General features: G+C 37.4%; 1 protein-coding gene across 3 annotated transcripts in view; it reads left to right on the top strand.

Annotated features, from left to right (window-relative positions):
* FNDC3B (fibronectin type III domain containing 3B) overlaps positions 1-25,780 on the top strand; it is a 348,034-nt gene that overhangs the window by 181,783 nt on the left and 140,471 nt on the right. For all 3 annotated transcript variants that reach the window (XM_070466411.1, XM_070466412.1, XM_070466413.1), the window contains 3 exons: positions 2,698-2,774; positions 20,833-21,076; positions 24,126-24,416. In XM_070466411.1, the coding sequence (XP_070322512.1) occupies positions 2,698-2,774; positions 20,833-21,076; positions 24,126-24,416 (612 nt within the window). The remainder of the gene's footprint in view (positions 1-2,697; positions 2,775-20,832; positions 21,077-24,125; positions 24,417-25,780) is intronic.

Genomic DNA, 25,780 nt, shown 5'->3' with positions numbered 1-25,780 from the left:
TAGTGATTCTAAAAGTTTAGGAAGAAGTTTGTATTTTAATTAGGGAATAATTATAATAGTATAAGGAGGGTCTCAAACACAAACAGTTGAGCAGAAGCACTTAAACTCATTGATTGGCAGGTAAGTATTTAGGAAGACAGTGACTTTTCTCATACCACCACTGTGAAAAGGGATTTTATTTTGCTAGCTGTTAAACTCCTGAATGCCTGAGGGTGCAATGGTTTATTTCAGAAAGGAGTGAAATCTTAAGGTTCCATGGCAGAGCTGAGTTTCAGAAACCATTACTGTATATTTTGCGATGCTTTTTGAAAGGGTTTTGATGACAGTGACAAGAGGAAGGGGGAACAAGCATGGTAAAGTCATTTGGCTACTTTTGAAATCAAGGCCAGGAAGAAAACATTTTCTGGCTGTAAATCACTGACTTGTCTTACATTCTTTAAAGCATTTTATACAAATGACTTTAACAGTTTTAGGGGTCTCGCCTGGGGTTAAGAGACTGTTTGTCTGGTATACAGTTTGGTGATTAAAAAGTAGTACTTTATTGAGGTGGTGGCATTTCTGTTCACACTCCATACTGTCAACTATTTGACATTTGTCTGATGAGGAAGTTATTGCCGTTAAGTCAGTGTTGTACAGAGTATATGCGTGTTGATTTTATGTGTTGCAGGGACATGCACTTAAAAAAAAAAGTGCTTAAAATCTAATTGTAATGAAAGGACAGGAGAAAACAAGAAGCTATAAATAAAAGAAGAAATTGTAAGGATTGCCAACATTTTGATGAGTGATTATTGTGCCATGCACTGCCCTAAGTGCTTTTGAATGAATTACTGAATTTAATCTTTAAACCCAGTCCTGTGAGGTAGGAATTGTGGTGGCTCAGATGGTAAAGAATCTGCCTATAATGCGGGAGACCCGGGTTCAATTCCTGGGTCAGGAATTTCCCCTGCAGAAGGAAATGGCAACCCACTCCACTATTCTTGCCTGGAGAATTCCATGGACAGAGAAGGCTGGTGGACTACAGTCCATGGGGTCACAAAGAGTTGGATCTGAGTTCATTGACCCTTGTATTTCAAGGATAGTACTCAGGCTAAAGGTAAAATAGTTGCTTATGATTTTTTTAAAGTGAGTCAATTAAAATAAAAATATATAGTAAATACCTAAATGTCTTAATGGCTATGGCAAAAATGCTAAAGCTGATAAGAAGGATGAATTTGGAAAGTGCCTTCGGTGATAGATGAATGTATTAGTTTGACTCATACTTAAAAATACCTTGGGGTCATGGAATTATCCTTTCTTATGCCACTGTCATCCTTTGCTTTATCTGATTCCCAGTGTCTTGCAGTGTAAGAGACTGCTGTGTATTTGGTACGTATTTAGATTATCAGATAGATAGTTCAGAGCTTTGGCACGTTGTACCTGAAGTTGCAGTGACTCAAGTCATACGGGATGTTACATGAATATTGGAATCTTTTCTGCCCTTCTTCTTTATATTTTTCCTATATGTGCAGACCGTTCAATGGGCACCCGACATCCCTGTTCCTCCACACTTTTCCTGAGAAGTAGTTCTAACAGTGGATTGTACTGTGAGGTGAAAAGTACATTGTGCTTATACGTAAATACAGCACTGGGTGCCAGGGTCTGTCTTCTTTTGCCAAGAAAAGCGTATTTTTTTTTGTTTTTGTTACAGCAGGGCAATTTTCATTGCCAGCGGCACAACACATTAGGAGAAAGCAAATAAACAACACAGGGCACTTGGAGCCAGGAAGTCACATCTCAGACTCGAAACATGGCTTTGGATTGACGTTTGGGATGAGGGTTGCTAAATAGGGGAGCCACCTATCAAACTGAAAGCCTGTAACCTGAGGTCGTACTCTTCCAGGGAAACTATTTAGTCACAGAATCTCTGGAAGGGTGTCAGAAATTGATTTTTATGTTATGACAGTTAGTTTCCTTGTAATTAAATATTTAACTCAAAGTATGCCTTAGGTAATTGATGATCGCCTTGCCTTTCGTTATTTGCCTTAGACATGCCATTAACATTTGTTGCATTTAATATTTTGAAACTAACCTTTTGTTAATTAAATGCTTTACTCTGAAATAATCCAATTAAATTTTGTATGAGTATTCCTAGTAGTAGTAGTGCCTAGTTTTAAACATGGTCTATTTTTACCCCCTTCCTTATCAGAGATATGCCAAATTCAGTGGGTTTGGAGTATTTTTAAAGGTTTCTTCTATGTCAAATTAATGGCGTGTTACAGTAGCTTGCTGAAACAATAATCAAAAATTTTAAACCCAAAGCTTTTTTAAAGCAGAAGAGGTAAACTCAGTTAAAAAGTTACTTGCTTAAGCATGTATTAATAGTACATTTTTTTAAAGGCAAGAAAGGAAAATTTTTGCCCTGCTTTGTTAGAATACTCTTACCTGCGCAGCTTTAGTTTATGGAATTTGAGGCTTTGGGAATAATTAAATCTTTATAAAGATATTCATAGCGGTTTTCCTCCTTCCCAGGCCCTTGACTTATGCAACTGGAGAATTCCTTTTCATCCATTTTGGATTTAAGGCACGAGATACCAATTATTGAAGAGAAAATAGTCAAAATAATTCTCTTCAGTTTTGATAATATTTAAACATACCAGTGATTGTTTTGAATAATGTATATTTCTTCAGCTGTTAATATCTTACTCCTTCCTCTTTTAGGACCTGCTGAAGTTCCCATGATGTCACCCAATGGATCCATTCCTCCCATCCATGTGCCTCCAGGTTATATTTCACAGGTAAACCATTTAACAGACTTCTCTACCCACTGTTGGCCCTGTCACTTCAAAAGAATATATGGCTTCAAAGACTCCCCCCGGGATTAATTTAGTTAGGAGAGTGGTAGAGTTGTGGGATGTTTTTGTTTTTGTTTGTTTTGGCTTTTTATTTTTTGTGTGTGTGCACTTGGGCACCACGTGGTCTCTTCATGATTCTTGCTGCTCGACTTCCCAGAAAGTCAGTTGGAGGCAAACACAGTAGGGTTAGGAGGCCTCCTTCCATCGGGGTGGGTTTCACCCTCGACCATCTGATGGTGGTTTCTTCATAAAGTCTACTGCCTTAGAGACTTCCTTCCACTGTACCCTGATTTGCTAGTTGGGAGGGAAGTGTAGATTCAGTTAGCAAAAATATTAAAGGAGACATAGTTAACGTCAACAGAATCTGTGCTCTGTTCTGGTGTCCTAATTTCTCTGTAATGTGGCACAACTTGGTCGTGGTGAATTATGAATATAATGTGAGAACTTGGCTGTTTGTACTTGAATTTCTCTGAAATTGGATTATTTAAGTTAAAAAAAAAAAAAGAACAGTAGTTTAAAAAGAAGTGGCAATTTCAGAGGTATGTTGGAAGGATTTTTAAAAAAAGGTAAAGCTATACCCCTATACCTGGATAAGGTTTAAGGTCTTCAGACTGCCTGGAACATGTACGTCTGGGTATACTTGAGTTTTTGTCCTCTCTCCTAGGACAATAGGAACTCCTCTCTGCACTACTTCCTTCCCTGAATACCCAACTAACCAAGTCTTCTCTCCACTTTTTACCTTTGTTTTCTTTTTTTTTTTCTGATTATGAAGGCATCTTATATTCATTGGCAAAAACTCTGAAAAGACAGAGAAGCATGTAAAAAATATTTATAAGTTTAAATATAAAAATATTTGTAAATATAAAATATATAAATATATAAATATAAGTTTAAATATAAATGTTATATTTAACATTTTTTGGATTATAGCCTTCCAGATTTTTTTCTTTCTCTCTGTCTTCTTTTAAAGTGGATCAAAAAATGTGTAATTTGCTGCTTTAATGATTTTGCTAGAGTGAAAAAATAGGCAGCTACATAGGAAAATTGCTGAAGTTCAGGCAGGAATCAAAGATTTATCCTTCTCTGATGTAAAAATTCACCCTCTTGTTCACTCTCTAAGCCATAGTTTAGCCACTATAATTTGATTTTTTCCATCCCTACTTTTTTATACATCATTTTTTGACATCATTTTTTTTTTTTTTTTTTTTTGAGTAGGCAGAATATTGGCCTGTCTTTGCCCTGTTGCAAATAAATGACTTGTTTTACACAAGTCTTTGTAAATAAGGATCACTGAAAGGAGAAAAGGGGGCAGAGCAGGCCCTTGCACCAGGACCCAGGATGATGGATCACATTCACGTCACCAGTCAATTAACAGAAAAGAACAAGGAATGTAGAATTCTATTATGTCTCCCACTCATTTATTTTGAGGAAGTGTTTCATTCCTGTGAAAACAGAGTACAGTTCTCACCATTGTGATGGTTGAAATAACACCTCCTTTTATGCTAAAGGCCCATTTAAGGAATACCAGTTAAAAATTCTAGTGGAGGGAAGCTGTAACGTGCTTTTTCTTGCTAGTGGCGTTGCTGTGACTTTACTAACTGCCAAACATTTATTAGGTTTCCTAGGGAAAATAGAGAATTTTAGACCATGGTGTATTTCTGATTCTGAAAAACTTTGATAGAAAATGTAAGTAGAAAGAGGAAAAGTAGAACTGTAAACTTACTTTCATAAAACTGATGATGGAAGTATAGTGAGACACTTTCTCAATTCAGAATTATGGCAGTGTGTGCTCAGACATATTGGAAGAATAGTTAAAATGAAATAATTTGGATTCTGAATTGAAAAAGAGCAAGAATAATCTAAAATAAAAATTTAAAATAAAGTTGATGGAAATATTCCAAAAAAAAAAAAAAAGAAAAAGCGCAAGAAACAGCCTGTAAGGCATGTGTTCAGTTTCATTTAGATTGGGCTTTCTGATCAGAAGATGGGCCCAGAGTTAAATGATCCTCAGTGGTAAGTATTATAATGTTAATAATATTGGACAGTGAAATGTCTAAGTAAAAGAAATTATTATAGTGAAGAAAATTGAGATCCTGAAGCACAAAGAAGATGTACAACATCTTCTTTAAGGCTGACCATATACAGACTTCAAAGAAATGAAGAGGGTTGGAGCCAAATATAAAACATCTTAGACTTGTCAAGAAGCAGAATGTCTCTTTGTTATTCAGTTGTGAGGAGAAAGCATCACTTAAAAAAAAGAAAAGAAAAATCCCCCTCCTGGCTAGACATACATAAGAATGCCCAAAACTAGTCTGTCACTATCCAAAACAATTTTACTTCTTAACCCCACAGTCCTTTTCCTCAATTACATGCAGCTTCCTTGTCCAGATCTAGAGTTGGATATACATTGCATAGAAGTAAAATTAAAGCTCTTTGGTTTATAAATTCTTCAACACTACCCTCTTTTTGAGAATCACCTATACCTGTTGTCCCATATTGCTACCACCTTAAATTTATGTCCCCTGGCCTTTTCTTAACTACATACTTTTGTGCCCACTATTTCTCTCTTCTTGGAGAACTCAAGAGCCCTTCTTTGTCTGACAGTTCAGTCATTCTTCTATTCAAATGCCCCTCCTCATTGTGACCCTTTTAGAACCTCTAACACAGAGATGGTTGTTTTGTTTTATTCTTTCAGCATCTTTGGTACTTTCTCCGCATCTCTGTCAGAAAACACAATACATTTTATAATCATCCCCAAGAATCTTGGTGCCTCATTGGGATTGTATCTGAGAATCTAGAGTTCTGCCTGGTAGGTGGTAGGTACTTGATAAGTGCTTTTAAATGTAAGTGATTGGCCAAGCTGAAATAAAGTAGATATATGATAGATTCATAGATTGGATTCAAAGATGTGCAGGTTCAAGTAGAGTAATAAAACACTTGATAGCTGGGAAATTGACAAGATCATAGTGATGTATACCTACAAGGAATGAAAAGCTCTGAATGTGGACTTGAGAGGAATGCAGAGATAATTTGGTAGAGGAAGAAATAGCGTCCTCCACAACAGCATGGGGACAACTGGTTATCCAAATGCAAAAGAATGAATTTGGACCTCTATCTCACATCATGTACAAAAATTAACTCTAAATGGATCATGGATGTAAGTGTAAGAGCTAAAACTACATAGCTCTAGGAGTAAAATTTTATAACCTTGGAGTCAGCAATGGATTCTTAGATGTAACACCAAAAGCGGAAGCATCAATAGAAGACAATAGATAAATTTGACTTCATCTAGATTAAGACTTTTTATGCTTTCAGGGTCACCATCAATAAAATGAAAAGAGAGCTCATAAATTGGGAGAAAATATATGCAAATCATATATTTTAGAAGAGACTTGTACCTAGAATATACCAGGAAATCTTACAGCTCAAGAATAAAAAGATAAAAACCCCAGTTTAAGTATGGACAAAGGATCAGAACAGATGTTTCTCCAAAAGCACTGTACAGGTGGCCGAGTAGTACATTGAAAGATGGTGAACACCAGTAACCATCAGGGAAATGCAGATCAAAACCACAGTGCAATACACTTCACACACGCTGTGATGCCTTTAGTCTGAGAGACAAGTAATAACAAGTGTTGGTAAGAATATGGAACACTTGGAACCCTCCTACATTGCCTGTGATAATGTAAAACAGTACACTGCTTTGGAAGATATTCTGGCATCTCCTCAAATGGTTAAATATAGAGTTACTATTGTTGTTGTTGTTCAGTTGCTAAGTTGTGTCTGACTCTTTGCGTCCCCATGGACTGCAGCATGCCAGGTTTCTCTGTCCCTCACCATCTCCCTGAGTTTGCTCAAACTCATGTCCATTGAGTCAGTGATGCCATCCAACCATCTCATCAGAGTTACCATATGACTCTGTTCTTCTACTCTTAGGTAGATATCCAAGAGGAGAGAAAGCATATATTTACACAAAAAAGCTTATATATGAATGTTCATAGCAGCATTTTTCATAATAACCCCAAAGTGAAAACAACCCAGTTGTCCATCACCATATGAATGGATCAACACAATGTGATATATCCATACAATGGACTGTTGTTCAGCCATTAAGAAGGAATGAAGTACTGATGCATGCTAAAACATGGATGAACCTTGAAATATTATGCTAAGTGAAAGAAGCCAGACAGAAAAGCCATATACAGCATCATTCCACTTATATATAATGTACAGAATAGGCAAATCCATAGACACTGATAATAAATTCGTTGTTGCCAGAAGCTGGGGAAGAGAGTATTAGGAAGTTCCTGCTAATGGGTATGGCATTCTTTCTGGGATCATGATGATGTCCTGGAAATAAATAATGGTAATGGTCACTCAACTCTGAATATACTAAAAACCAGCTGAATCAGACACTTTAAAAGAATGGATTGGTGGTATGTAAATTATATCTCAAAGCAGTTACAAAAGGGAAGGGGGAGATAGTGACTAGTCCTAATTATTAATCAGCAAACAATGGCACAGCTGGGAAAAGTGGTCCAGCCTGTGTTGCTGCCTGGGTTGATGATGGTAATAATACTGTGTATGCTCTGCTCAGTCAGTGCTTTATTTGCATCTCTAGTTTTCACCACCCTAACTTTACACATGAGGAAGCTAAGACCCTGAGTTGGATCAGGATTGCAACAGAGGCATTTCTGAATTTACTGACCGTTTTGCCACTATGATATGGTCTCAAAGTTAGCGACAGAGCCTCCTTTGATGGATACACAGCTTACCCTTAAATAACGATGTGGAGAACTGTACAGACTCAGTTACACTTGGATTTTTTTCAATACTAGGTACTCAGTACTGCACAATCTGTGGTTGGTTGACTCTGTGAATGAGGATATGGATAAGGGGAACTGATTTTAAATTATTTGTGGACTTTAGACTGTGAGGAGGGTCAGTGCCGCTAACACCCACCTTGTTTAAGGATTAACTGTGTTTGCTTCATGTTACATTGCTTTCTGACAGTGGGAGTGCGGATGTCTGCTTGTACATCTCCAGTAATGAAACACCAGCTACTCACGCATGAGATGGTCCATTATTGTAAGGAAATTGAAGAGGGAGGCACGTAAATGATGAAAGAAGTGTTAAAGACGTTACAGAAGTCACTCTAAACGGAGTCAATGGAGAAATTCTTGGTTGTAGAATTCATTCCATACTTTAATAGCTAAAAGTGCTTTAAAGACTGACTGGTAAACTTGATCAAATTGACAAAATACTGATGTCAGTATTGAACAGATGATCTTAAAGAGAAATTTGGAGCTGAAAAGACAGCTCTGCTCCAATGTACAGTCAACAGCACAGCCTGTGTTTTCTGAGGTTGAGAAGGACTGAACCTGCGGTCCTTAGAGGTAATATAGACTAGGGCAGGAGATGAGTGGCATCTTGTCTGAGATAGTAGGCTTATTTCTGTTGTTGTCATGTGTGTGTGTGTGGGGGGGGGGTGTTGTGCTTTACTTTTTGGTGGAGGCCTGGAGGAGCTTTGAGGAAATTATAATCTGACCTTTAAAACTTGAGGGAAAATACAGGCTAAGAAAAAAAATTTTTTCCCACATCTATGAGGAAGTGAATTTATGTGAGAGAGTTTAGTCTTATCACACTCATTATTATTTCCATCATGGAAAAGCATTTGTTAGTGTGATTAGGGTTGAAACTATGGGAAAGCTGGGTGAACTGGGAAGATCATGGACATTATTTGAAAAGACCTGTCTTTGTATTCTCCCATGGCCATGTCCCGTGTGACTTTTACAGATTCTTTCACCACAGAGGCGAATACCTACCTGATGTGGCAGAGGGAAGAATTAAGAGAAATGCTGTGTAAACTGTGCAGTCCACACTGGGCAGTTCACTAAGTGGTAGTTATTAGAATGAAGAAGCCTGTTAAAGCAATTTCAATGAAAGTTTGGCAGAATTTGCCTCCCCCAATACATATTGAGATCACGCCATATGAAGCAAATTTTTCCTTTCATTGTATACTTGCCCCGGTTTTTCTTAAATTTTTTAACCTCATCATTAACTTTTGAAGAATTTATATATAAAAATTTCTTAAGCAGATGCCATATGTGTAATTTTCCATGCTTCCATAGTAATTTATGAAACATTTTCAAAAGTTAATAGGGGAAAATTTCGTGTAGACCCCCAGATTTAAAAAGCATATGAAGAGAAAAAGTGAAACATTCAAGTTAATGTTCCATCATTTGAGAAACCATGCTTCTTTTTCCAGATTAATTGGTAGAACCTAAAAACTTTAAAGAGTAGTCAAAATAAGTACTGCTGTTGTTATAGCAGAAGTACACACTTTACCTCCTTCCATTGTTTTGAGGATTAGTTAATGGGTGGTTACCTGTTGAAAGTATATATATTCCATTTCTCTTGACTGAAGGGAGACAAGAAATCCATTTAAAAACACATTTAAAGTTTAGTTTGGTTGGTCATTCTCCAGAGAGGCTTGTTTCCAGAGTTGGCCAGAAATCAGCGTCCTTTGGAGAAACAGTGGGGGCTGTAGTTGGAAGCCATGGAATACTTTCCCCCATATTGTTCAGCCAAATCTGAGCTATTAAGATTTAGCCTCAATGCTTCCATTTGGTAAGTACGACCTGGTGTTAGACTAATGCCCTCCTTCATCCTCAACACAGTAAAAATGGTGATCAGAATGGAGCATGAGGCATTGATTGCCCTGTACCTGGGCAGACCAGAAATCAGACCCACTTGGCAACCAGCAATAAGAATTTGAAATCTCTTTTAAGACTTTAAATCTTCAGCAGCATTGATTTTTCTATTAGAAGTTAGGAAAATATCTCACAGTCAACAATGTGTGTGCGTCCTGGGAGCGTCTGTGGAAAAGATCAGAGGACATTATGTATCCCTTCTGTTTTAGTTTCTATCATCAGCAGATTTACAGTAACTTTAGTTTTTATTTTGTGCCTTATTTTGTTTGAAGAGTGATTACAGACAAGGTTGGCAATGCTGAATTAAGAGATGTACCCTTTCTCCTGAGCATTGTGCAAGTTCCTCTGTCTCCTTGTTCTGCATTTTCTCTTAGATTTCTTTCCTTTGTTTCTGAGATCCTGGCATTGTGACCTAATAGAACGCAGGATTATTAGGAGATGAAATGTGAGCCCAGGTAGGGTTCTGCATCCAGCTCCCTGTGTGATTTTAGGATTATTTTAAGTTATCTGTTTGGGTGTTTTACTTGTTTGTTTACTTGCCCTTTGTTGGTCTTCCTCCCTTTTAGCATTTAATGTCTCAAGACCAGGGACCTCTGTGTCCTGTTCATCACTGTATCTTCAGTTCCCTGAAAGGTGTCAAGCACATGCTCAGCATCTATCAAAATTTGTCTGACTTTTGGAGTAATTTTTATCTTTGGGAGGGAGGAGGGCAAAGGAAGGTGTTTGAGGATCTCTGAGATTGTTTTCTAATCTAAAATTAGGTGAGTCTCCTCTACTGTTCATACTGCTCCTTAAGAAGAGACCAAGAGAACATATAAGTTTCCACAAGCAGTCACAACAACAGTGGGGCGGGCTTTTGGGAAGTTTAGCATTTTATTGAGTAGGATGCTATTCCTCACTTCTATAGAAAAATGATAGTGATTTAATAGTTGATTTTCATGATAATAATATTGAGAAGATATCACATCTGCAAATGACTTCTGAATCATTAAAAGGATTAAATTATGTACATTAAATTAAATTATATTTTATTACATGATTATTGTAGTCTGTGTTTCTAAATTAGTAACCCAAGTATGTAAAAAACTTTTCTTAGACAATCACCTCTGCCCAGCCTTTGGGCACAAAACTTAACCAAGGTTAAGAGGTTGTATTCCTACACATTCTTTGAAACTCATCACGTTTATAAACTTGGATGTATAGTATGGTTATTTTGCTTTGTAATAAATATCTGATTATCAACAGCACAGATTCTTAATCATTTCTTGTGCCATGGGGCCCACTGCCAGATTATTGAAGCATTTTTAAGTGTAAAATATAAAATTCATAGATACAGTCTAGAACAACCTACCTGTGTTTCTGTGGATATAAATGTGTCTGAGAAGCTGGACTGCAAAGATGTGATTGGTGATGTTTTCCCTGCGGATCAGTGGAGAGGCATGAGGAATAGGAGCAGTTATTCCTGAAGATTCCTGTTCTATTAATAGTTCTATTAATATCTTTTTTAAAAATTGAAGTGTAGTTGATTTACAATGTTGTGTTGATTCCTGATGTGCAGCAAGGTGATTCAGTTACACACACACACTCACATTTATGTACATTTTAAATAGTCTTTCCCATTATGGCTTATCTCAGGATATTAAATATAATGCCCTGTGCTATAGAGTAGAACCTTGTTTACTATTAATATCTTAAAGGCAACTCAGTTCGGCACAAATTAAAGCATGAGGTTACTACTTACTGTTTATCTGCTGACAAATATTCCTGTTCCTTAAAACAAGAGATACCATATAGTCTGATAAAACTATTTGTTCCATTTTATTCATTGAAACTCTATGGTTATAACTCTTCTCAGTTGTCCAGGGTTCTTACAAATACTAGGAGTGTTAGATTTGATTTTTGATCTTCAAATGTGGTGAAACTTTTTGGTCTTTAGGTGGCAATATACAGTAAAATATGATAGAAAAGGTACAACACTTCCAGTCACAGTAGTTAGGTATGAATCTTGTCACCCACTTAGCTGGCCTTGGGTTAATTGCTCCTGAAGATTCTTCATCTAGAATTTAGGACTGTGATGTTGCCCACTTCAGAGGATCTTCTGAGGGTTATGTGAATTATGTGCCGAGCATTTTATACATTATTCTGTTGCTTAGTTCTCTGCCTCTCTGCCCCTCAAGTTGGCAATAGCTGCCCCTCAAGCTGGGGTAGCTGAGGTTTGATAAGATGGAGCTGGCACCAGCGGAGGACCCAACCCCAGTTCTGTGGTTCATAAGATGGGTTTCAAACTTTGCTGGGCTTCCTTCTTAATGTGGAAGGACTTAATCAATTACTGCCATTGTCCCCTCAACGACATTACATCCTTTTCTGAAGTAGTTGGATTAAAAGAGGTACCACTATAGATGTACTTATTTCCATCCTCCTCTCCAGTCCTCAATGATTTTGGTTATAAATCATTTATATACGACCTAGTTGTGCTGTTTTTTCCAGATTAAAGATACATGTACACGTGAGGGGTTTCTCTGTGTATAAAAGTGTTGGTATACATAAGGCTAGTAGAGTGAGGCTTGCCATTTATGAGGTTATCTCCTTATACTGTTCCCCTCTGGACAAGCCTCTCTATAAGAGTCATGCTCCACAACACTGAAGACTAGTGAGCCACTTCGGTACCTTCAGGAACTTGGGATTCCCTTGTACAGCAACCTCGGATGTGTTATCTGGATCTAACCATTGACGCATTGGTCTGTACTTTAGCCGTTGCTTGAAGTTGGCACGTGCATTAAAAATTATTCACCAATGGAAAATTTAAGGTTTCCAGATATAAGTGAGTGTGTGGGTAAAATGTTTGGGGAATTGTTATTCATTCATGAATCACCTTGTTACTTAACACCTGAAGTTTGGTTACCTATGAAGCATATGAAATTGATTGTTTACTTAACCATTGGCAAGAACTCTTTCAGAAAAGTGGAATTTTCAAGGAACTTTTTTTTTCACTCTTGATTCAAAGAGGATATTGATTATCTGCATCTACATTGCAGGATAATCCTTTGATATTATATAAAGGGCTTTTAAAAACCTAGGAATATCACTGATAATTTATTTTTCCATTTTGCTACAAAAACAATCATGCTGAGTGGCAAAAGGAGCTGGTCCTAAACCTAGAGGGTTTATCGTCTCAGAACATTCACAATAATGGAACACTGGAAAGAGCAGATAGTATTTCATCAGTGTTTGGCTGTAACAGATGTGAAGAGAAAGGAGATTGAGAAGTAATATTTGATGTTTTCAACCACAGTCGTAATCGTTAAATTTGAAAACGCAGAAAAGTCAGGAGATTTGGGAAATCCATTGACTCCTGCCATGTTTTTGAAGTCAGATAACTTCATCTGTAAGATAGAGCCACTGCTTGGCTCCTGCACGTCTTTGGTTGCCCTTTGAATGTTCCGTTATCCTAATTTTCACTTTCTTCTAAGGCACTTGGTGATGTTGGTAGGAGTCTCATCCGTAGAGTCAGAAAAGGGCTTGGGCTAAGGGAGAGTACAGTCCTTACATTTCAAGTTTCTAACCTCCATGAAGAACAAACTTGCTTTTCCTCTTTTGTTATGTTTACTGTATTAGAAAATGCAGAGTGAGGAGTCAGTGCAAGAAAGGAAGGGTGAAAAATAACACTTTTCATTCCTGGTTGGTGATGAATAAAATAGAACCACTCAGCTGCCTTTGGACTTGAAGTAGAACTTACACGAGAAATGTGTAAATTTTCTGTGTCTCACTTACAGTAAAACCATACTCGCTTAAAACAAGAGTGTCAGGGATAACAGATCTGGAATCAATTGAGTTTAGATTATCTAAAATTTTAGAGTATGATGTCAGGTATTTACCTGAGTTATGGGGAAGATTGATTTTGATAAAGAATATGTTATTATTAACAACTCTTATTGTTGTTTAGTTGCTAAGTTGTGTCCGACTCTTTTGCAATACCATGAACTGTAGCCTGTTAGGCTTTCCTGTCCATGAGATGTCCCAGGAAAGAACACTGGAGTGGGTAGCCATTTCCTTCTCTAAGGCATCTTCCTAACCCAGGAATTGAACCTACAGCTCTTGCATTGAAGGCTGATTCTTCACTGCTGAGCCACCAGGGAAACCCAATAATAACTGTTGCTAGACATTAAATATAAGAGATAAACTTATTTTTTTTTTGCTTGCTTTTTCATTCATTTGTTCATTAGCCAACTTATATTGAGAACCTCCTGTATGCCTGGGTATTTTGAGGGACTTGAAGTTGGTGGGAGAGACAGATCTATCATCAGTGCTGCAGAGATGCTGATGGTGGGGTGAGCACCAGTCTGGCCAGGAGAAGCCTTGATGGTTTGTTTGCCTGTTCCTCTGTCTATGCAGCTGTTTCATGTTGCCCAGCCTTTCCTTCTCCTTGTTCACTGCTCAGTTACCAGAATGGCTTGGGAACCTGCTTCAAGTATGTTGGCTACCATTAGGAAGTGAGCATGAAACCAACTTTTACAAACTCATTTGGTCCCACTTTTCTGTTTGCAGCGTCTCACTCAGGCAAGCCAGACTTGCATGCTAACTGCATGCATGTGGGCTCACATGTATCCACATGCAGTCTGTTCTGCCCGCATCTCGGATCATCACTGGTCCTTGGGGCAGCCTTTTAAAATTTTTCTTTTGCCTCCTACCATTGAAGCTCTTCTTTTGATTCCTGTTGCTTGCAGTGCAGAAGTAGAAGGAGAGAGTTTAAGGAATTGAGGAGTTAATTGAAATTCCTGTGGAGCATATTTCAGTTCAGTAAGGGGAGGAACTACCTTCTCTATTAACTAGAGAAAAGATTGTCAAAACATAAATGTTTTTAAGAGATCCATTTTAGTTCTTGGACTCAAAACTGTACCACCACCCCCAGCTCTCTGACTTTGTGAGTTAGCTTAACTTTACTGAGCTTCATTCCTTTTCTCTCTCAAATGAGGATAACTGTATTTGCCTCCCAGGATTGTTGGGAGGATTTAGTGAGGTGGTAATATTAATAGTGGTAATGGCTAGGGAAGTTTTTTCCTACTGTGTATCAGTCACCATTCTAGGACTTGAACATTGAGTAGCGTTATGTTAGGTAGAATGTATTAAAGCAGAGCAGCGGGTATTCAGTAAATATTGTTTGTTTCTTGAATCCTTTCACATCTCTTCATAACCTATTTCTAACAGTTCATTATTTACATGTTTATTTTGCAGCATACTCAACTTTGCTCTACATAATGAAAACTTCGGAGTATAGACCAGGATGCAAGTCTGGTTCACTAGTTGAACTAAGTGTATATATTAATCGTGCTGTGCCTTGGTTTTCTCATGTGCAGCATGGATGCTAATATCTAGTTCTCCAGTAGTTAAGAAAGTTAACTGAGATGAATGCACCCAGCAGACCATAGGCACAGGCTGTGACCTGCGTTCTCCTCTCCCTCCCTCTTGCTATTGCCCCCAGCCTATCTCATTTTGTTTCAGTGGTTTTCTTGGTTGTGCTTCTAAAAGTCACTGGTGCAAGGAAAGCAAACATTCTCCCTCTTTAACCTTTAGTGCCTTATTTTCTGGCCTCTCATCCATGTGTCTAGGCCACAGGATAACCAAGACTACTAGGCACATACAGGTTTCTCGATAAATACTTACTGAACAGAGTAAAAGGACATGATAAAGACTCCAATTACCTGCTGTTGGCCGTCAAACTTTCTTCCTTAGCTAGAGGAAAGTGGCTGGGTGGTTCTACCCAGAAGGATAGTGAAAGTGAAAATCGCTGTCTTGTCTGACTCTTTGCAGACCCCATGGACAGTCCATGGAATTCTCTAGGCTAAGATATTGGAGTGGGTAGCTGTTCCCTTCTCCAGGAGATCTTCCCAACCTAGCGGTCGAACCCAGGTCTTCCGTACTGTGGGCGGATTCTTTACCTGCTGAGCCACAGGGGAAGCCCAAGAATACTGGAGTGGGTAGCCTATCCCTTCTCAGGGGAATCTTCCCAATCCAGGAATCAAACCAGGGTCTGCTGCATTGCAGGCAGATTCTTTACCAGCTGAGCTACCAGGGAAGCCCGTCCAGGAGGAATTAAATGCACTACTATTAAAAGAGAATTGTGGGGTTTTGTGTTTTTTTGGGGTTGGGGGGGATGTTTGTTTTTTCTGTTGTTGCTTTTAAGCAGACAAGACTGGTAGAACTTATGATAGGAGGCTCTGTTAGGTGGTATACTAATTTGCTTAGGCCACCGTAACAATGTACCATAGACTGAGTGGCTTAAACAGAAATTACTTCCTTGTAATCCCTGAGGCTATCAATTTGTTTTCTTTTAAGGCCTCTCTTCCTGGCTTGTAGATGGCCTTTTTCCTTTGCTGTCCTCACATGGTCTTCCCTCTGCCTGTCTCTATCCTAATTTCCTTTTCTTAAAAGGATATCAGTCATATTAGATTAGGACCCACCCGTCTGACCACATTTTACTATAATTAGTTTGTTATAGGCCTTATCACCAGATATAGTTACATGCTGAGGTACTGGGTGGTTGGGACTTAGCTATATGAATTGGTGGGGGTCAGGGCAGAGTATACATGATTCATCCCTTAAGAAGTGGCAACCTGAGGACCCAGCACAGTGATTTTTTCCAAGGGTCTGTGCCTGTCTGGAGAAGGTGAGTGTTCCGTTGAGTCATAGCTCTAGAAAAAAATTATAGATGAAGAATACTTGGTCCTGATATCTAGGAAAAAAAATACTTTGTCCTGATTTCTGAATAGAACTCACTAGGACTCAGCCTGATTTTTCTTTTTATTTTTAGGCTAACTAGAGAAGTCAATATTTAGCACCTATTTTTTTCTCACCTTTGAGTATCCAGTGCTTAGCTTATAGTCTGTATCAGGAAATCGTTGAATTGAATACTAGTGATTTGCCTGTATGCAGAGGCAACATGCCTCAGAAAATTATCACAGTTTCATTCACCCCAAAAGGAAACGTCTTGTCTTTTCCATGGTCTTTTATGGAGATTGAAGGCACATTTTTATGGTCTCAGGATTCTTAGACTGAACTCTTTCTAATGTCTACATTCTTCTGTTACAGTAGTATATTTCTTTATAAACCATAATATTTATGGCCACTGTTCCCTGAGTTGATTATTATATTGTGTATTATTTTGGCTCCTCAGACTTTTTTATTCTTTGGAAGAACATAGGCCTAATTTCCTTAGACATAGATCTCAAAACTGATTTGATAACTAAATATGGTACAGTTTGTGTTGTGAAGAACAATAAATAAAATATTCAGCATAATTTTTTTTTAAATTTTTGTTTTTAGTTATTTCATAATATTCCATTTCTTAAAAGTATTTTTAGTCATAAGACCTTGATTGGTTAAGGGAGTTTCCCATTACAAAAGTATCCCGTTACACATGTACATGTAAATAGACTTTTTTCACAAACACCATAGGATAATATATAATAATTAAACATGGGGCTATGAAATAGTTTTCATATATGCCAGAAATTTGTGGTTTCAAAAAGCTACTTCTCTAATTGGAAATCCATTTTTTGATGAAGAAAAGTAATTTATATTTCAGATTTATTAATTTTTGTAATTAGTGGAAAAATTTATTCTTATAAAATATAGTAGTAAAAAGATAATGTTTCATCTGTTTTCTTCTTAGTTTTTCTTTTCCCCTCCTTGACTAGAATTCTTACTTTTGTTAGTGCTGTTTGCTCGATTTGTTTTTCTTTAAGTGCTTTAACAAGTCAAAAACTCTATGATAAAATGAAAATTATTTCTCTTCCTTCTAACTACCCTTGTTTACCAGCCCGGGGTTGTTCTTCACATTTAGTAAGAGCCCTGCTCTTCTACTACCGCAATCAATTGTGTATGGGCTGCTTGATCATTCTAAGAATGCTTGATCATTCTGAAATAAGGACGGTTGTGAGTTTCTAGAAAACAAATACTTCGCTTCTGTGGACCTTCCATTGTCTAGCACAGGACTGAATCAAGGTTTCATGAAAGAGGGACATCTAGAACATGCCCTACTCTTTTCTTAATAACTAGTGGCAAGGTAGAAGGAAAAAAGACACTATAGAATAAATGTTGATACCAGATGGTAAGAAAAACCCATATTTATACTAAAATTGTACAGAATGTGCTACCATATTCATGCTCTGCATTTTAGACAAACTAGAAGATGCTTGAAATAAATAAATGGAACCTAATCAAACTTACAAGCTTTTGCACAGCAGAGGAAAGCATAAACAAAACACAAGGACAACCTGTGAAAGGGGAGAAAATATTTGAAAATATTGCAATCTAAGCTTAATTTCTAAAGAAAGGAAACCAATTTAAAAAGGGGGGGAGAAGACCTAAAAAGACTTTTCTCCAAAGACGTACAGATGGCCAAAAGACACATGAAAAGATGCTCAGCATCACTAATTATTAGAGAAATGCAAATCAGAACTACAAAAAAGTATCACTTCACACTGGTCAGAATGACCATCGTTAAAAAGTCTACAAATAACAAGTGCTAGAGAGGGTGTGGAGAAAAGGGAACCCTCCTACGCTGTTGGTGGGATTGTAAATTGGTGCAGCTACTATGGAAAATAGAATGGATGATTCCTTAAAAAAACTAAAAATGGAGTTGCCGTATGATCCAGCAGTCCTGTTCCTAGGCATATATCTTGAGAAAACTCTTAATTCGAGGAAATAACATGTACCCGAGTGTACATAATAGCACTATTTACGGTAGCCAAGACATGGAAACAACATAAATGTCCATTCACTGATGAATGGATAAAGAAAATGTAGTGTGTGTGTGTGTGTGTGTATACACACACATACATACAGTGAAATACTATTCAGCCATAAACAATGAAATAATGCCATTTGCACCAATATAAATGGATCTAGAGATTATCATACTAAGTGAAGTAAGCCAGAGAGAACAAATATATGATATCACTTATATGTGCAATCTCAAATAGGATACAATTGAACTTATTTATAAAACAGACGCCAACTCAGACATGGAACACAAACTTGTGATTACAAAAGGGGGAAAGTGACAGGATGAAGGGAGATGAATGAGGATTTGGGGATCAGCAGATAACAAACTAATATCTATAAAATAAACAACAAAATCCTACTGTATGGCACCAGGAACTATATTCAATATTCTATAATAAACTGAAGGGAGAAAGAAAGTATATATACTCTGCTTCCATGGATGTCCACGTGGTAATGCATCTGCCTGCAGTCTGGGAGACTCGAGTTTGATCACTGGGTCAGGAAACATCCCCTGGAAAAGGGGGTGGCTCCCTACTCCAGTATTCTTGCCTGGAGAATTCCATGAACAAAGGAGTCTGGTGGGCTGTAGTCCATGAAACCTCAGAGTTGGACATGACTGAGTGACCAACACACATATATATTCATAGATTCATACACTGTATAGTTGAATCACTTTGCTATATACCAGAATCTAATACAACATTGCAAATCAACTATACTTAGATTTTTAAAAAAGAGATGCTTTGATAATTATTAGTGTATACATTAAAGAATTTCTAGTGTCATGGTTTAAGCACCATTTCACATATACCTATAACTTAGCAACCTAAATAAGGCTAATGTGATTAGCTTGCCAAGGAGAGGTTATATTTAGTAAAGAATATGTAAAAAGCTGCATCCTGAGCTTTAGTAGGGAGTATGACTCAGAAACTTAATTTTATGGAGTTAATGTTGCTTTATCAATGAGCTAACATAGTAAATTCTGAAGTTATTATGTTAATCAGTTCATTAATAAACAAAGATTTTTGTTTTCTTAACATAAAGATTAATGGCTATTAATTAAAATTAAACCTATTTTGTACATTAAAGTACAGACTAATAATGTTGATAAACTTGTCATTTTGTCTCAAGCAGTACTTTAAAAAGCAAAGCTTAGTATAATTTTTTTTGTTAGAATGTTTTTAGACATGATTAAGTCATTTTATTTTGGCCCCTAATCAGCCTCCTAAGGTGTAATGAGAAATCTATTTCAATATACAAGTTTACTCTTCAGTTTTGTTGTTTGTTTAAGCAGAACTTTCTGTCAGTGGATGCGCCTGATTGTCTTAAGCTTGTTTAGCCCACCTGGTCTCTTTGGAAGCCCAGTCCCAGGTTCCACATTTACTCTTGCGCCATCATTGTCGTCTTCTTTGCAGGGCCCTCACACAGGGCTCACAGGCTTCTACCTGTCCCAGCCTTACCAGTTCTGTGAGGTCCCTGAAGCCTCCTCTGATTCTGCCATTTCATGCTCTCGTTCTCTGTACCCCACAGCTTTGCCTTTGGATTGCAGTTTCTGTTGCATTATTTCATGTCTTGCATCTCAACAAAATTGTTTGCTCCTAGAGCAGATAGCATGCAGTTGGCCACAGAGCCAGTACATACCGGCATTGTACTGCCTTGTGTTACTTTCCTTGATTTTTAAAAAATCACTTGAAGAAAGTATGGATAGAAAGTTGATAGGCTCATTCTGCCCATAGCAAGTCCCTGGTCATAATGTCCCCTTCACGACCCCTAGGATGTCATCTGGACATCTTGGGAGCAAAAGGTGTCCTTTGTGATTTGGGATTGCTCAAGTGTTTGATAAGTGGGGATCCCCTCCTTTCATCCACTAACTTGGTTCCAGATTAAATGACCTTTCAGTACTATTATAGTTTCTGAAGCTATAGTTTGTAAAGCCAACCTCTCTTGGTTTCTTAAAGCTGCAGTGTCATGGAACTATACTTGCTAAAGCAGGTGTGGGGTTGGGTGTTGTTGGGCAGATAATGGAAGCTCAGACCTCTAAAGCATATTTATGTGACCCAGAACATCTCTTCTTTCTAGAAAACTGCTGGTTGAATAATGTTATTTCTAAAATTCATTTTACTAGTTGAATTTTTCTGTAGTTGTTTAGTCACTAAATCTTATCCAGCTCTTCATGACTCCATGAACTATAGCCCACCAGACTCCTCTGTCTATGGAATTCTTCAGGCGAGAATAGTGGAGTAGGTTGCTATTTCCTTCTCCAGGGATCTTCCTGGCCCAGGGCTTGAACCTTGGTCTCCTGCATTGCAGGTGGATTCTTTACCACTGAGCCACCAGGGAAGCCCAGCTAGTTGAGTTAGAGAACCAGAATTCAACATGCACTATTTTTTCCCCCCTATAGAGAAGAGAAGATTAAAGTTAAGGAGGGAAGTAATTAAATACTATCTACACTCACAGATACTTGCTGATAATACATGCTGTGTTCTTTCTGTTGTTTTCCCCAGGTGATTGAAGACAATACCGGAGTCCGCCGGGTGGTGGTCACACCCCAGTCTCCTGAGTGCTACCCCCCAAGCTACCCCTCGGCCATGTCTCCAACCCATCACCTACCCCCCTACCTGACTCACCACCCACACTTCATCCATAACTCGCACACGGCGTACTACCCACCTGTTACTGGGCCTGGAGATATGCCCCCTCAGTTCTTTCCTCAGCATCACCTTCCTCCCACAATATACAGCGAGCAAGGTGAGTCGATTGCTGGCATCTGGAGCTGTTGGAACTGGTTACAAAACTGAAGTAGCTTTAGAGAGCCATAGAGCCTTTGTTTCTTCTGCAATAAGCATGGTAGAGGAGGATCTATCTGCTGTGTAAAGCTCATTGGAAATTCCTAGCTTTCTTTGTCCTCAAGTTATATCTTGAGACTCTATATTTTTTCAAATTCTATCCCCATCCCACCCCACAGAGCGCAGGTAGTGGGCAAACCACTTTTTATTTCAGAAAAGAGGCAGTAATCTATCATATGTTTCCATGTCCTGTTAACATATTTTTATATGAGAGTGGCCTGAGCCACAGCTACAGCACATGAGTTCTTAGGCATCCATATGGTCAAGCAGTAGAAGGGAAATTACAGACGATTTTGTGCCGCACTTCCAGTGATAGAAGACTGGGAGGTCTCAGTAACCTTTGAGTTTCCTGGATGCTCTTTTGCTATCTTGGCATAATTCAGAATCCTCTCACTGTTGACAGGTCTTCCTGAGTGCTGTTTTTAGTTTGAGAATAGCTATTAGTGCAGCCACAATTTCACTGTTTGTTAGGCAGATACTTACCTTGAAATGAAAAGAGTCTCAGAGACACTGGCATTATGTCTTGTTAGTTTTGGCCTTGGTATTGGTTTAATCTGAGGCCCTTCTCTGTCAAAATGGATACTAAGAAGCCAGATAAGTGAGGGTAAAATTAGACTTTAAACACTAGAACTTTGCGAAGTAATTTTCTTCTGTGTCTGACTATGAATTGCTTCAAACATTTATTATGTTGGTTTATAGATAAAGTGTATGGGAAATGTCTTCTTATTTTGGAGGATGTTATTACCTTACTTTCATTGATTTTATATATATATAAAATATATATATTTGTATATATATAAAATATATATATGTGGCTATTTTAAGTGAAATTGTCAGTATCCTATTTTAACTTAGGGATAGAATTTAATTTTTTTCTCGCAGTAGCATTTAGAAAGAAATTTAATATAATTCAAAAGACTTAAATGCTATTATAATAGGGTACAGAGAGGTGACAGCAAAAGACAAAATCAATACTTTAAATGCATAGAGGCGTCAATAACTTCCTATTGCTGTAGTCTTCTTGCCTAGTAACATAACACTCTAGAACATCAGACACTGGGCATAATCCATGAAAATATTTTGATAAAAACTGAAAAATTTCAGTTAGTTAAGAATAGTTTTTAAAAACATATTCAGTACTCGTACAATACACATTAAATATTTGAGTACTTGTCAGTTTTCTAGTTGGGTCTGAGCTTAATGACAGTGTGAAAAGTCTTGGCTGTTGATCATTACTTGATGAAGAATGTATGACCTGCTTTATTTTAACAGTCTTTAGTAGCATGCCACACAATTACTGTTTTGTGAATGGTGTCTTTTGTAATTTTACACAATAGCATGATTAAAGTTATTAGAATTAAGCAAAAAAAACCCCTTTTCTTCATTGAATTAGGGTGTTTTGATTTATTTTCATTAAAATAACACAGAACAATAATGTAAAATAAATGAAAGTGCTGTCTTCATTGATTCCTAATTAAACAGAAAACAAAAATCTTTTGCTTTGTAAATAAAAAGCCTTTTATATGTTCTTGTACCTTAGTTCTCAGTGTGTATGCACCTAAAAGTAATTGAGACATTTAGTTTCCCAAACTGTATGCATTTTTAAAGTTCTTGATGTTTTAAAATATTAGTCAACCAGTACTCATGGTGAATATTTTAAGTCTCACGTGTAATATCTTGAGATATTTAAAGCCTTTATCATTCTTTTTCTGTGTTTAAACATAATTTACTTGGGCATGCACTCTGTGAATAGAATTGTGTTTCTCTAGTAAAAATTGGTTATCTTGTAAAGATTTGCTTTTTTAAGGTCTTCCTCAAGCTATGTGAACAGAAAGAAAATGAAAAGTGGAGCTTTACCATTCAACAGTTGAAACGTCGGTTGTTCAGTTATGTAGGGTGACTTTACATTGCTGATGTGCCTAGAACAGTGCTGGTTTAGGTCTTGTGTCCAGATAAGTAATTAGAAGTGTTCCCTAGTTACCCTCAGAAGTACCTGGATTTGGATGGTAATTTATATGATCCCTCTGTGCATGTGGGGCCTTTTTTTTTTTGTTATAAACATGTAAGGACCCAGTATCTATGTTCTTTATTATCATTTTTATTAGTATCTAAATATGACTTTTAATTGCTTAAAAAATATAATTTTAAAATAGGTGTTTTCCTCTCAGATCATAAGATTATTTCACAGGCTTCCATTTTCTTCTGAGCCATGTAAAAATATGGATAGTGAAGCCAGGTGACATTCTACTGGTGGGTGTGTCTTGTCTGCTGATTACCCCAGAATGCAAGTTTAAGACAATAGATGGTTATGTCTGGCGCCAGGTTGCAAAGGTGGCTTATATATAGCTCTATAATCTCTTGAACATTTCCTTTAATTCTGTGAGCTTTGATTATTTTTAATGGAAATTTCTCACCTCTTCATTATAGTAGATTTTGTTCAAATGTTGGCTGTTCTAGATGGCACAAATAACCTCTTATATTCTTGTTGCTGTATATTTTCCAGTAGAAATATTCTGTCTGTAAGAATAAGCATACATTTAAATGTTTTGATTCTGAGGACTTATTACTTAAGGGGACATTTGTTAATTCTTTTTTTTGTAGATTGCAAGTATTAAGAACAATTGACAGGCAGAATCAAGCTTAATTATATGTTCAATTAGAATATGAACTCTTGATAGAAAAGACTCTTTAATATTTTCCTTAATCTCTGGACATTTCTGAACACACTATAATTTTTTTTAATGATTAATTATTCCTTTATTGGTTAGAAATGAATGGGAGTATTTTAAACATGTATATAATATGCATACCACTCTCCTAAAAATATTTTATACTGTATTTACTGTAAAATATGTTAACTTCTTCCTTCAGGAGACAGGTCATTTGACCATGCAAGACTCTATTGTTGAAGATGTAGACTGAATTTGCGTTTCTCCTGACCATTCTTTCAGAAATCATACCACTCTATGGAATGTCGAGTTACATCACCCGCGAAGACCAGTATAGCAAACCTCCGCACAAAAAGCTGAAAGACCGCCAGATTGACCGCCAGAACCGCCTCAACAGCCCTCCTTCTTCGATCTACAAGAGCAACTGCACCACCGTGTACAATGGTTACGGCAAGGGCCACGGCGGCGGCGGCGGCGGCGGCGGGGGAGGTGGCAGCGGCGGCGGGCCGGGCCTTAAGAAAGCCGAGCGGCGGGCCAGAAGCAGCCCGAAGGCGAACGATGCAGACTTGCAAGGTAATGTTCAGAGCAGTTTGCCATCAAGAGTGAATTATGAGTTTCACGGAAGTTTATATCATGGCAGTTGGTCTTTCTTCTGGGAATGATAGGGTAGACCTTCTCTTTATCTTTGCTTAGCAAGAACAGGATATTGTATCACCCCTTTTTTATTACTGCTTCGTGACAGAAATATTATTTCTTTGGCCACGTGGGCCATGTAACAGTCTACTTAATCTCGGTAACAACTCTCTGAAAGTGTTTTCACATTGGCTTACTTGTGTTGTTTCATTAACTAGACAGATGTGGAAGAGTCTTAAGTAAAACCAAATGTAGGGCTAGTTTAAATCTCTGCATAATTCTACCTCATAAAACCAGATGTGATTAATTCTATACTGTAGTAAAATTTATCGTCTTGTAAGGCAGTGTATTTCTGGCTTCCTCATCAGTCATTGTTGAATGCCACCTTTGGCATCTTGAATGAAGGATTCATAGACCAAGAATGAAAAGGAAGAAATAGTGTCACCACGTCCAGGTAGACAGATATCAGCTCGAAGGGCATGTTGGGTTTTTTGTTTTTGTTTTTTTGTAGATTAATTTTGTGGCTGTAGATCAGTTAATTTGGGGAAGAAGGTGTGTATGTTGTAAATGATGTTTTTAGATGAGATTTAGACACAACCTGTTCTTAACGCCACAGGAGTGAAAAACAAGCCTTTTATATGGGTATATGTAGGAGGTTGACTTAAGGGAAGACAAAGAAGAACATTTTGATAAGTTAGATGAGATTACAGATGTAGATAAACAAAGACATGTAAAAGACAAGGTCAGAACTGATTATAATACGGTTAAATATATTCCTTCCTTTTTGGACCTCAACCAGGTAGGAAAAGGCACTGTGTATGTGAGAATATGTTTGTGAATGAAAACTAATTAGTGTGTGGTTAATTGTGTAGGAAAGAGTGGCCTCTGTCAGGGCTGAGGAAAATTAGGTAAAACCAGACTTCAGTATCAGCATTTCGCCCCATGTTATTTACATGAGTGAACTGTAGCATGAAAAAGAGTAATAATAAGATATAGTGAAAAGTGAACAGTAATTTCTCTGAGTGAAATGAATTATAGATGCGTTTCACTTTGTTTTTTATTCTTTTCTGTATTTTCCAAGTTATATTTAATTATCATGCATTATTATAGCAATTATTAAGCAAAGCATAAATAAGTATATAAGAGAAACCCAAGATTTAAGAGGCTTTTAAACAGCTCCTAGAGGAAAGTACTATGTCTATTATATAGAGTAAGTTTTAGTTAGATGATACTATAATTTTTAAGTTTGAAATTCAGGTATTAGCAATGTTGTAATTTTAAATCATGGCATAAAAAATAGTTCA

This window comes from Odocoileus virginianus, chromosome 4 (genome assembly GCF_023699985.2).
Source record: "Odocoileus virginianus isolate 20LAN1187 ecotype Illinois chromosome 4, Ovbor_1.2, whole genome shotgun sequence".
Lineage (NCBI taxonomy): Eukaryota > Metazoa > Chordata > Mammalia > Artiodactyla > Cervidae > Odocoileus > Odocoileus virginianus.
The sequence above is the reverse complement of the archived record's forward strand: the minus strand, read 5'-3'. Positions and strand labels throughout refer to the sequence as shown.